Below are 13,217 nucleotides of genomic sequence, written 5' to 3'. Positions count from 1 at the left end.
CCCCCCTGAGCTGGAACCATATTGGATCATGTTACGGTTTTTCACAGAGATGACTTGCCGTCCCTGGTTTCCCAGACCCTGAAGATGCTGGGAGTTCCTGGGGTGGATTCTATGACAGAACCAAAGAAGAACCCCATTCTGATTTCCCTGCGGAAAGCTTCTTGCTATTTTCTAGTGATGTATGCCATCCAGGAGTTGATTGATCTGGATGCCCCAGAAGCAAGTTTTAAAGGGAGCCGAGTGTTAGACGCTCTAGACATGGTGGTAAGAGAACGTTTGCATTTCGCTAAAGTTGATGCACTGGTCTGTGCAATGTCTAATGATCAACTATCCCAGTGGAGGGAGGAGCAGCCTTAAAGGATGCTTATGATAGATGGATTGAGTCTATCCTTAAACAAGCCTTTGATGCAGTAGCAATGACTTTACAGATTGCTTCCTGCTGCATTCTGGGGCTCATTCGTGTCTATTTCTCTCTCAAGAGGTGGATGACTCGGGGTTTCAATTCCAGAGTGGTGATGGAACTCGCTGCCGCCTTTTTTAGCAGACGTGGGCTCTGATTTGATCTGTACTTTAGCTAGAGGAGTGGCCTCAGTGGTGGGTGCCAGACGACAGCTATGGCTGCGGAATTGGTCAGCTGACACAACCTCCCAAAGCTAATCTTACAAAGATGCTCTTTAAAGGATCACTCCTATTCTGGAGCGAGATGGAAAAGCTGGCCACTAAATGGGGCGAATCTCCAGTCCACCGGTTACCGGAAGATAAGCAGCAGTTACAGTGCCCCTCGCCTATGAGGGTTCATTCCAGAGATTCTCAGTGTTTTCACCCCTACAGAAATTCAACTTTTCAGAGGTCTTTCCTTGGTAGGTCTCAGTCCTTTTGTACCAGCAGCCCAAGAGAGGGGCAGTTTTGAGTTCAGGATCACCCTGAACCTCACAATGAAATTTTACCAACCCACCTTTGGGGTGAGGAGATAAGGGGGGGTCTTCTTTACCCAACCGTGGGTCAAGATCACTTTGGACAAATGGGTACTGGACATCATGCGAGAAGGCTATGTGCTGGGATTCCACAGCACTCCTCAAGACATATTCATGATGCCTCCTTGCCACTCCCAGCACAAGAAGCAGGCAGTGGAGATTACACTTCTAAGGCTCCTCAAGTTGAGGGCTATGATCCCAGTACCTACACTGCAGGAAAATATGAGGCGTTATTCCATCTATTTCATTGTACTCAAGAAGGAAGGTTCCTTTCGCTCTATCCTGGACCTGAAGATCATCAACCATCTCCTGTGAGTGACTCATTTTCACATGGAGACCTTATGCTCCGTGATAATGGCCGTACAATTAGTAGAGTTCCTATCCTCCCTGGTCCTATCCAATGCCTACCTACATATTCCAATCCGACAAGAACACCAAAGTTTACTACACTTTGCGGTACTGGGTCGCCATTATCAGTTTTGGGTACTGTCTTTTGGCCTAGCCACAGCTCCCAGAACATTTTCCAAGATTATGGTGGTCGTGTTGGCAGCGTTAAGGAAAGATGGGATTCTTATGCACCCATACATGCACGATTGACTGATCCAGGCGAAGTCCATAGAAGAGAGCCTCTTGGCGACCAACAGGTTGATCTCCTTGCTACAGGAACTCGGCTGGGTAGTAAACCTGGCCAAGAGCAGCCTCAAGCTTTCCCAGTTCTTGGATTATCTGAGAGTCCAGTTCGACACTAGGCGAGGCAAGGTCTTTCTTCCGACCACACAGATACAGATGTTGAGGTACCTTGTGCATCAGTTGGTGACCACGGTATGCCTGACACTGTGTGGCTATCTCCAAGTTCTCAGTTTGATGGTGGCAACCCTGGAAGTAGTGCTGTGGGCGAGGGCACATATGCACCCACTTTAACGCTCACTACTATCACGTTGGAATCCACAGTCCCAAGACTATTCGGTTCGTCTCCACTTTCCGATGGAAGTCTGTTCTCGCCTCCAATGGTAGTTGCAGGAAGCTCATCTGAGCAGGGGTGGGTCCCTGTCCTCATGACAGATGCGAGTCTTCGAGGCTGGGGAGCTCACTGTCAGGAACTGATGGCCCAGGGACTTTGGACGGAAGAAGAAGCCCTCTGGAACATCAACTGCCTGGAAGCGTGAGCAGTCAGATTGTCGTGTTTACAGTTCAGCCACAAACTCCAGGGCCAAGCGGTCTGCGTGATGTCGGGCAATGCAATGATGGTAACCTACATCAACTGCCAGGGAGGAACCAAAGGCCAGCAAGTGTCACAGGAGGTAGACCTCCTTATGGGATGGGCGTAAGAACATCTATAGATTATCTTAGCCTCCCACATCGCCGGAAAAGACAATGTCAGAGCAGACTTTCTAAGTAGGGAGAGTCTGGACCCAGGAGAAGAAATGAGTGGTCCCTAGGAATTGACGCTCTTGTTCAGATCTGGCTGGATGACGAGTTGCTATACGCCTTCCCTACATGGCCCCTGCTGGGCAGGTTCATTAGAAAAATCGAATACTACAGGGGACAAGTCCTACTAGTGGCTCCAGATTGGCCCAGGCGTCCGTGGTGTATGGACATGCGGAGAATCCCCTGCACCTCCCACTGCACAAGGACCTGTTGTAGCAGGGACCAGTCCTTCATGAGAATCCGACTCTATTCTGTTTTACCATCTGGCCCTTGAAAGGGCTTGCCTGACGAAGCGGGGATATTCAGCAGCAACAGTTGTCACCTTACTTCGCACTTGGAATTTCTTCATGTCCCTAGCATATGTGCGGGTCTGGAGAGTATTTGAAGCCTGGTGCGAGGAAAGCAGTGTCCTCCCCCGAGCAGTGAAAATCTCACTTATTCTGGAATTTTTGCAGGTCTGCTTGAATGAAGGTTTGGCCCTTAACTCCTTGAAGGTACAGGTAGCGGCGCTCTACTGTTTCAGGCATATGGTCAATGGGGTTTCCCTGTCAGTCCATCCTGTTATGGCCCATTCTGAAGGGAGTGAAGCACCTTAGACGACCTGTAAGGTTACCGGTTCCCTTGGGGAATCTCAATTTAGTACTGGAATTCTTGGCAGGTTCATTTCGGCCATTGCAAAGTCTTTCCTTTTATTAACCTTGAAGACTGTGTTCCTGGTGGCTATATGCTCGGCATGTCGATCTCTGAACTGCAGGCGTTGTCATACTGGGAGCCATTCCTCCGGATGAATCCAGGGGCATTACAGCTACGTACCGTTCATCCTTCTTACCCAAAGTAGTCTCAGAATTTCATTTGAATCCGTACATTTCGTTGCCATCCCTAGATAAACTCAAGGATGCAGAGGTCCAGGAAAGACTCACTAATGCGCCATGCGCTGGAGAGATGGAAGGATGGTGTGGAGGAATGATGTGTCATTGAAGGGGAAGAAAGTGAGGAAAAGAGTATTCAAAGTACATAATTTCTGTTTAAATGGATTATAATGTTACTGTTACAGCATGTGATGGATTTTTATGTATAAAATAACTTTGTAGCATATTCGGGCCTGCTGCGGCTGCAGGAATAGTTCAGGAGTATAATAAGACTGAGCCAACTTAGTTATGGTGCAGGTGTTTATTTACAGTGTTTCAAAGATACAAGAGTCAAGATAGTAGCTCACTTTGTGTCAGGCACAACTAACTGGTAAACGTCCACTGTCTGGTTATGTTGTGAGGTCCTACCAGCTCCCTGGGGCCCTCCCCAAGTCTTTCTAGGCCTGGCTTCTTATGGTAGAGTGAAGAGAACCTCTCCACCCAGAATCCATTGCGGTTCCAACTTAAGGAAGACTGGGTTAAAACCTTCAGCCGGACTCCTTAAAGTAGAATGAGGAAGTTGTCAGTACACTCCGTCACATACTTGTATAGTGTTGGATTTTTGAACCCTGAATAAAATAATGTTGCAGCTGATGAAATAGTACAATAAGGCTTTGGCCAGAACTTGGAGGAGTTAGGGTACATAAGGAGAGGTATAACTTGTAGAAAAGAGGAGGTGATTATGCTTCACCTGGAATATTCTGTTCAGTTCTGGAGGCCTTACTTCCAGAAGGATAAAAGTAGAATTGAAGCCGTCCAGAAAGAGGGCTGCCAGAGTGGTGCAGGGTCTGCATCTAAAACATAGGAGATGACTTAATCTAAACATGTATATCCTAGAGGGAAAGGCAAGGTAGATAAATTTAAATACCTGTAGGGTACCCTAGGATTTGGTTCTTTTCAATTTCCTTATTAGCGAGGTTATTGGGCAACTTGAGGGAAAAATATGCTTATTGGCAGGTGATATTAAATCTGTAAGAGCAGACACATCAAAAGGGGTGAAAAAAAAAGAAAGAACTTGAAAAATGTAGAATAATCAAGGTTTTTTTTTTAATTTATTTTATAAGCCGCCTTTACAACAAAGCTCAAAACTGCATACAACATAACATATACAATGGCTAAAACACACAACATAAAATAAACAAGCTAAAACATAAAACAACAAAACATGATCTCAAATTTAACAGTATAAAGATACATAAAACAACTTTGCATAGCTAAAATAGGATTTTGCCCCTAACTCCAAGACCTAGTCCCCAGATCTGCCCACTCTAATCCTGCAATGTGAAAATCAAGTATTAAAAAGTGAAGCAATTGATTTAGGATAGTTTTCAGCTACCCTTTACAGTACCAAAAAATTGGAGGAAAAGCACTAATGCAGCAAGACGTTCCAAATTTGTGGACCTGTGTAAGAAAATGGACTGTTTTTTAGTCTTAGCCTGGTTGTTTTTAAAGAGAGCAGACAAAAACCTTTCCTGTTTCGAGTGCAGTGCACTTGATGGAACATAATTTACTTACTTTACCTTCAGATAATCTGGACCCAAAACCAAAGGCATTTTAAAGGCTAAAGTAAGAGCTTTCAATCTTATCCTAGTTGGAATTGGAAGCCACTGGAAGTCTTTAATCACCAAAGAAATGCTATACTCAAACCCATAGCTGGTTACCAACTTAGTTGCTGTGTTCTGGGCGGATTGCAGCCTTCCCGTTAGTTTCTGAGGTAACCCCACATAAATGACTATATCATGAATAATGGAGACAAAATGTGTAAAATCCTGCAAAAGTCAATTAACCAAATCAGAAGAAGACCTGGAAACTCTTAAACAAGAAAGAGATTGCAGAGTAATTATCTCCGATGACCTCCAGGTAGCCAATCAATGTAGTATAGCAGCTGGGAAAGCTATTATGAGCAGGAAGAAGGAGGTGTAGGTCATTTGTGAGATCCTGCTATGGAAAGGCATTGAGAAGGAGGGTAGTAGTTCAGAAAAAGGCTACTAAAATAATACAAGGCCTGAAACACAAATCCTACAAAGAAACTTAAGACACTCAAAATGCACTTACTGGAGTAAAGAAAGGGGGAAATTTAATAGAAACCTTCAAATATTTGATAGGGCGCAAGGAATCATGATGTGGAACTGGCAGGTAGGAAGATTCAGAGGAAACCTAAGAGGGTGGCAGGTACTGGAATAGCTGCCAGCAGAGATACTGGTATAATGACAAACTAGATAAGGAGCAGTAACCTACACACGGGACAGGCTTCTACAGCGGGCAGCTGGGGGTTTATCCTACATGAGGGCAGGCTGCTACGGCGGGCAGCTGGGGGTTATCCTACACGCGGGCGGGCAGCTGGGGGTTTATCCTACACACGGGCGGGCAGCTGGGGATTTATTGTTGGCAGTGTGGACTAGAATAACTGGGAAGACAGGATGGTCACTTGGTCTTTACTCAGTTTTCTGCTTAGTGCAGACAAACTTCTAAATTTATGTAAAAAGTAATCAAATATTCCAGGAATATACAATGAGCCAAGCGCAACATCAAATAACCATTTATGCTTTCATGGGGGTGGGGGGGTTTTGTTCTGAAATACTTATTAGACTCTTGCAATTTTAGGCAGTGAAGGATTTGAGAACACTTGCAGGCAAGTAACAGCCCTGTTATAGGCAATAATACGTTTTAGCTCTGTGCAGATAGACTATGCGTAATCAAAAGAAGTCAACTTCACATACTGGATAGATAACTGAGCAGATACATACGCTTGCTTGCACAAATACCAAAGCAATGTCAGTTATCCCATTTATGCTTAACTGCTGTAACTCCTTCTGAATCTGCAGGCAAGGCGCAGCAGTTAATGTTTCCTCACACCCAGGCTTAGCTGTATATATATCATTGCAATGTGCCCTTCTGCCTGAATGTCTCTGCCGAAAGGGAGGATACATCACAGGATCTAATCCAGGGGTTCCCAGCCTTTCAGGGAACGCACATCCCTTTTCAGCTTCAGAAAGGTTCAGGGACCCCCAGACGTCTCTTTAATATCAGCCAGAAAAGAAGTAATGAGATGCACTCCAGAATCCTTCATAATGCATCAAACTTTCATCTAAACTGAATATGCAGGGAGGGCAATTTACAAAGCTCTTTAAAAATTGCCCTCATAACTGAAGGTTGAGGCCATTCCTCCTTCCAGTCCAGCTGCAATGGGGAAAAGGAAGGAAGTTCAGAACAGTTCCAGGTTGGCAACTTATGACCTGGCAGAAAATCAGCACCGGTACCTGCAGACCTGCAATGTAATCTTCAAAGGGAAACTGCATGTGAAGTTTCCTTTTGAAAACTCAGGCCGGCGGGAGAAAGCCAGTTCTTTGGTTCCTGCGCACTTTTCATCTGCTTTTGAAGCAGCTGCGAAGTGCACACGTAAAAGTTTGCATGAGGATTTCAAAATAAAATCCTTGCATGTACTTTCCCTTCCCTCACATAGCCCTGCTCCCTTTCCTCCCCTGCAGGAGCTCAGATACTTTTACCCTCAGTGGTGGTGAACACTTTTTTACAGAGGCAGACAGATGTTTACCCACTTAAAATTGTTGAAACTTGCTCTCCCTGAAAACTGACCCTCTAAGCCTGCTTTTCTTTTACACTTTTATGATTCGTACAAACACATACAGAAGATGCTAGTTACAAAATTTAGATTTTAAAAGAAGCATAACAGCCTGCTTTTCAGTGGGAAGAAAGCTGAGATCTCCATGTCTGTGTGTCCCCCTAAATAACTTGTTTAGTGTCATAATCACGCCTGGCTGTTTCGTCCTCCCTCCTCCTCGATCCCTGGCGGTCATCTTCTCCTCCTCCCCTCTGCCTTACCTGTGTCCAGCACAATTCCTGGGGTCCTCACTCTCTCACCCCTCTTAAGCAGGCCCATCATGGATTCCTGTCTCCCTCTTTATCATCTGTTTCTTCCTTCATTCCTCTCTCTCCTCCTTCCCTGTGTCTTTCCCCAGTTCCATTTCCTTGCTTTTTTGGTGCAGCTCTCATGTGTCACCGCTGTGATAGCCCAGCACAATAGGCCCCTCTCCTTCCCTCGTGCAGCAGGAAGATTTATGGAGGGTGGTTTGAGGCTTCTGACGGGTGCAAATGGCCCCTCTCTTCCTCCTCCTGGTCTGCAGCGATGTCAGGTGCCAGTAATGGGTCCTACTCTCACTCTCCTGACTTGTAGCAGCAGCTCGACTAATCACAGATAGCAGCAGTCTGTACGTTTTCCTGCATCCCCTCTGGAGAACCCCCTGGGATGGTCTCACACACCCCAGGTTGGGAACCACTGATCTAGTCTATTAGGGAATACCTGAGAAACTTTGTTTAAAATCTAGTCGCACAGACTAACAGCCCAGATCCAGTATATAAATACTCTGAAATGCACTGAAAATAAATATTCCAAAGCAGAGCTGTGTTTTCCTGTTACGTGAGGTTGTGCTGCCGGTCTCTGTTAATCATCTCTCTCCCAGCAGTTGAGAATCCATACCGAGTGGATATTGCTGTGATCCGAAGTCGGGCAAAGTTTCTGCAGAAGTATCTCAGTGATGAGCAGAGGGAGCTGCAGGCTCTCTATGCCCTGCAGGCTCTTGTTGTGAGACTGGAGCAACCTGCAAGTAAGTCTGCCCTGCCACGTATCTGACTCCCCAGGCAGGGCTAGGGTGGGCAGCTGACAACACTTTTCTGCACTGGAGTGGCAGTGTATTTGGGGTTATTGTGCAAGCCACTATTTATTTATTTACAAGTTTTTACATATTGCTTATGCTGGAACTTCCATACAAAGTGGTGTGCAATATAAATAAACATAATAAAACACAATGAGACATAAAATTATAAAATACGACAATATAACAAACTAAAATATTAGTCAAAATAATTTCAGAAAAGGCCACTTGAAAATAATAAGCTTTCAACTTCTTCCTGAAAAGCTTGTAATCAATAAGTTCACGAAGCTCAAGAGGTAATTGATTCCACCAGGTAAGGCCAAGAACAGAGAAGGCTCTCATCCAAGATGCCTGCAATTGTACAATCTTAGAGGCAAAAACCATCAAAAGGCCATTATCAGCCGATCACAAAGCATGGGAAGGAACAAAAGTCTCTAATTTGTTAGCCAAATAGGCTGGGCCATCTTCCTAAAGGGCTGGAATAGGGGTGATGTGCAGATAAATGATTGGAATGGGGGAGGAGATGTTTGTCTGTAATCTTTCCTCAGCAAGATCCTCGCTGGTCATTTTGTGCGCATTGTCGGGGCATTATGACACCAGTACTGCCCTTAGTGATGACCCAATCACCACTCTGCCCATGGAAATACCCAGACTTCTTTCCCACTGTATAGGGATGTAAAGGCAGAGCACTATTGCTGCCCTGAGGAGCGCTGGTCATGAAATGCTGAGGAGCTTTGCCTTTTTTTTGGATGATGATGATGTGTGGGCTCCAAGGCCTTGTTTCCTGGCAGCACTCGTCACAGCCCTTCCTACTTCCACACTCTGCCTTGCTCTGGACTCTGCTGCTCCTGAAAAGGGGTTTTTATGGTTTAAAAGAGTAACGATATATAAACACAGTGGTCTGTTTAGGGATTCGGCGCGCTCACGCTGGCTCTGTTTCTCTCCCACAGATCTGCTGCGCATGTTCTTTGATGCCTTGTACGATGAGGATGTTATTAAGGAGGAAGCTTTCTACAAGTGGGAATCTAGCAAGGACCCAGCCGAGCAGCAGGGGAAAGGTGTGGCACTCAAATCGGTCACTGCCTTCTTCACATGGCTACGGGAGGCAGAGGACGAGTCAGACAACAACTAAACGTGCTGTGCCGACCAACCAGGCAACTGGCTTTTTGTTTTGGGTTTCTTTTTTCTTTTTTTCTTTTTTTTTTTTTTTTAACCATGTGACTGATTTGCATTACAAGGAGGAATAAAAGTGTTTTTTTTTTCTTTTTCTTGCTGAGGATTGAACGATGTTGAGGGATCAGATCTGCAGGATGGAAGAACTCAGGACAGCTGGGATCTGAATGCTTCCAGAGGGGGAAGAGGGGGGAAAAAGTTTCTAGGAAAGGAAAGGGATTTGTTTTATTGAAATCCTGTACTTGGGTCTTCGTGACTGACAAATCAAGTGGCAAGGAGTGCGGGAGAGTCACGGGCCGCTACTTGCCCCAAGGCCCGTCGCCCTGGCACGGGCTCTGTTTGTACAGGGCACGGTCAAACTAAATCCCAAGGTGCAAAGTACCAGAAGAACTCGCTCACTAGGAACTTCTTCCTCCTGTTATTGCTGAAATATAGATATATATATAAATATATATATAAAATTATTAAAAAAAAATTGTGGGGGTTAGCTTAGGGACCATCCCTAGGCCCCTTAAATGTCCTTTTTTTGCCTAAAGGTTTGTTGGTCAAGCCTTGACTCAAACCTTATGATGAATTATTATATTTTTGTTAAATCTGAATAAGAAAAATGGAATCAGAGAGCCTTTGGGTGATGGTGCAGCCCCTCCTTGCACAGGCAGCTGGAGGTGTGGTGGGGGGGCTGTAAAGTGTTCTGCTGCTGCTTGGTTCTGAGGCAGAGAGAGAGACACGGCAGCCTCAACACGGTCTGTATTTATAGAGAGCAAAAGTGTCCCTTTGTCACTCTCCCAAACTGGTATCGAGGTGCTTGTAATTATTAAAACAAACAAAACAATACAAACCAGGATTCAATTACTGTTTTCGTGAAATCTGTAAATACTTTTGCTTTCTTTATTAAGTATTTAATTGAGAATTAAACGGAGCATCTTTTCACCTAAACTGGAAATAAAGGACTGCAAAGTTATTGCACGTAGTGATGCTGTTTGCGACGAGGCAGGGTGGCTTCCCCCCTTTTTAGTTGTGGGAAACGCATCGATTCAGTTTGCTTTGGGTCCCACCCCACAGCCCCCCATCCTGCCTCCTGTCTTCAGTAACCACAGTACTTGGTTGTAATAAGAGATTCTTTGAAATTTGATCTGTAAATACCCGTCTGTTAAATTATGGGATTTCTTTTGCAGTTTTGTTTTACCCTTGGTGTAAGTAGGATGTAATCCCTGATACCTGCAACCCCCAACACCCTCTACTGCTGCGATGGGAGCGGTAGCCACTGCTGATCCTGGAAAAGGAGTTTTATCATCAGCTGCTCTGCTAACAGGAGGAAAATGTCCTGAATAAGATTGCAGGTTGGAGGGAGTTGAAACGGTTCTTTTCTGAGGTTCAGAACACAGCAGAGCTCTGTACTGTAAAACAAAATTGTATTGTTTTCTGGATTTCTAAAGCATTCACACCAGAGTGATTTACAACGGCTTTTATATCTGTACACGTCCCTTCTCCAAAGAGTTTACAGTCAAAGCGGGTACCTGAGACAGAAAAAGATAGCGATTTGCCCAAGGTCACAGGGTGTATCAGTGCGAAAAGCAGGATTTTAATTTCCTGATTCCCTGTCCAGTATTTATTCACTAAGGCCATTCCTTTCTCCCAGGACAAGCAGGATGGTAGTCCTCACATGTGGGTGACATCATCAGATGGAGCCCTGTCACGGAACACTTTTGTCAAAGTTTCTAGAACTTTGACTGGCACCTACTGGGCATGTCCAGCATTTCACTAACCCTGTGGCCACACAGAGTCCCCTTTCAGTCTCTCTTTTTCCGCGCAGCAGTTGCCTCGCGGGTCTAGGAGCTCTTGAGAGATTTCTCTCACACTTTTCCTCATGGAAAACTCCAAGTTTTTCTTCATTATTCCCCTGTCTCTGGGGTCCCCCATTGCGCACCGAACTCCTACATTGTCTGTAAGTTAGTACCGCATATTTACGTTCAGTTCCCGGCAGTGTACTTTTCGGTGCCCAACAGCCACCAACTATACGCCACCAAACCTTTTCAACCTGGCGACCAGTTTGCGCAAGTGCCCCGAGTGTCTGAGGACTATGTCCATAATGGACCCACACGAAGTTTGTGTGCTATGTCTCTGGGCCTCGCATGACATCCGGTACCCAAATTGCGCGCAGATGGCCCCCAAATGCCGGCGCGCCTGACTAGAGAAGATGGAAAACTTGCCTCCAAGCGCGTGTCTCCATCGACCTCAGGTAAGGCCGTGCCGAGTCGAGGGTACCTATCTTCCTCAGACCCCTCTCCATCGACGCCTTGTAAGGACAAAGGAGCAGGTGATTGTTGTCACAGATGTTGACCCATTCTAAAACATCTGCATCATCGTCCACGGCGTCGGAAGACTGGGCTGAGCACCAAGAGAAACATCGCCATCAGCATTGGGAATCGCCATCTGATGCTGACACCGGAGCGGCATCGGCCTCCACCAAACCGCCTCCGAAGAGGGCCTGGGGAGAGGAGATCCCCACCCCCCCATCCTTCTCGTGAACCGGGACCCTGAGGCTTTCCCCACCAATACCAGTGCCGGGCACAGAGCCTCCACATACCCCTGTGGATGCTCCAGTTAAGCCTAGCCTGCCTCCTACCCCAGGTGCCTACCATCCACAACACCCTTTTGGGAGGAATTGGACGAGATAGTCCAAGAGGCAGTGCTGAAATCTGTTTGTGGCTTCCATTCGCCTCCGGTGCCGGCTCCCATACCTCCGCCGGAATCCGCACCTTCGATGCTGGCTCCGCTCCTCGAAAGCTTAGACACCCTCATTGGTGCTTTGCCATCGATACCTACTCCATCGGGTACCTTGCCACCGAGCCGACCATCAATCCCCCACCCCAATTCCGATACCGGTATCTTTGGAAGAAGAGGATGCAGGCTCATCTCCTCAAAAACAGCCGATGCCAAGACCCTCAGGTCTCTCAATCCATCGACGCCCATCATTGGCACCGGTGCCATTGGGGCCGGCATGGCCGGCTTAGATACTGGTGCCACCTATTTCGGTGCCTCACTGTCCATCGGCGCTACCTTCCTGCCCTCTTGAGTTTGGATTTCTTCCTCCATCTGGAGGTCCGGTGGGTGAAGGAGAGCCTCCCTATGACCCATAGAATGCTTCATCCGAACACTCTTCACAAGCTTCTGAGGAGCTTCTTTCTGAGCCTTACCCCTGGAAGAAAGGCGCTGTTCCCTGTACGTACCCGGATCAGTCCAGACTCATGGTTTGGCCCCCCTCTAGCAGATGGAGACAGAAGTTTACTAAACAAAACTCCGCCTCATTTAGGCTGATGCCACCTACAGTCTGGCATTATTCTTCTGTCTCCAGTAGGTGGAGGACGTGCCAAACCTACAGTCTGTGCTAAAGTTTATTTAGAGTTGGTATAGAGAGTAATTTAAAAAAAAAAAAAAAAAAAAAAAAAGGATTTTGGGTTAAGTCTTCTTTCATCAGGAGTGTATGGGACCGCAGTGTGTGCCTGCAGGTTCCAGTCTTGACTCCCAGGGGGGTGGGAGGTCCTGAAGGGACCATACCCCTCTGGTTTCAGAGGCCGCTGAGGTACTGGGGGTTTCATCCCTTCTTTTTCCAGCGAGAGGGGGGGGTGATACCGGGGAGCCCAGCTTACTCCCCCCAGTGGATCCAGAACCCGGAGGCGATTCGGAAGGTATTTAAAAAAAAAAAAAAAAATTTCATTTTTTCCTTGTTGGTGATCGACTCTCCCTTCCCTCCGGTCACATTGGGGATGGGGGTGCCCCGTTTCGCCGCACATTGGAGGGGTGTTAGTGAGTTTTGGTGAGGGCAATCATGCCGCCTTTGGGCCGCATGTAGGTCCTGCGGGGACGTGCGTTCACGACTCTTGCTTGATAGTTTATGTAGTACTTGCCTCCCCGGGGGTGAGGGTGCTTCCGCGACCTCTGGAAGGGTCCGGGTCCAGACCATCACAGGCGCTTTTGGTGAGCTTCAGTTGGCTCCTGAGGCTTTCCTGTGGAATGCGGGAATGGTCGCCATTTTGAGCGCGCTGGGGTCTTCGTCTGAGTCA

At 46.7% G+C, this 13,217-nt stretch overlaps 1 protein-coding gene across 12 annotated transcripts in view; it reads left to right on the top strand.

Annotated features, from left to right (window-relative positions):
• Positions 1 to 10,114, top strand: part of EIF4G1 (eukaryotic translation initiation factor 4 gamma 1) — a 344,774-nt gene extending 334,660 nt beyond the window's left edge. For 10 of the 12 annotated variants that reach the window (XM_029617234.1, XM_029617235.1, XM_029617231.1 and 7 more), the window contains 2 exons: positions 7,789 to 7,932; positions 8,931 to 10,114. In XM_029617234.1, the coding sequence (XP_029473094.1) occupies positions 7,789 to 7,932; positions 8,931 to 9,112 (326 nt within the window). In that variant the 3' untranslated portion in view covers positions 9,113 to 10,114. The remainder of the gene's footprint in view (positions 1 to 7,788; positions 7,933 to 8,930) is intronic. The other 2 variants (XM_029617238.1, XM_029617226.1) reach the window with 1 other exon arrangement.
• The last annotated feature ends 3,103 nt before the right edge of the window (positions 10,115 to 13,217 follow it).

The sequence above is a fragment of the Rhinatrema bivittatum genome, chromosome 9 (assembly GCF_901001135.1).
Source record: "Rhinatrema bivittatum chromosome 9, aRhiBiv1.1, whole genome shotgun sequence".
In the NCBI taxonomy this organism is placed as follows: domain Eukaryota; kingdom Metazoa; phylum Chordata; class Amphibia; order Gymnophiona; family Rhinatrematidae; genus Rhinatrema; species Rhinatrema bivittatum.
This window is presented reverse-complemented; position numbering and strand designations above follow the sequence as displayed.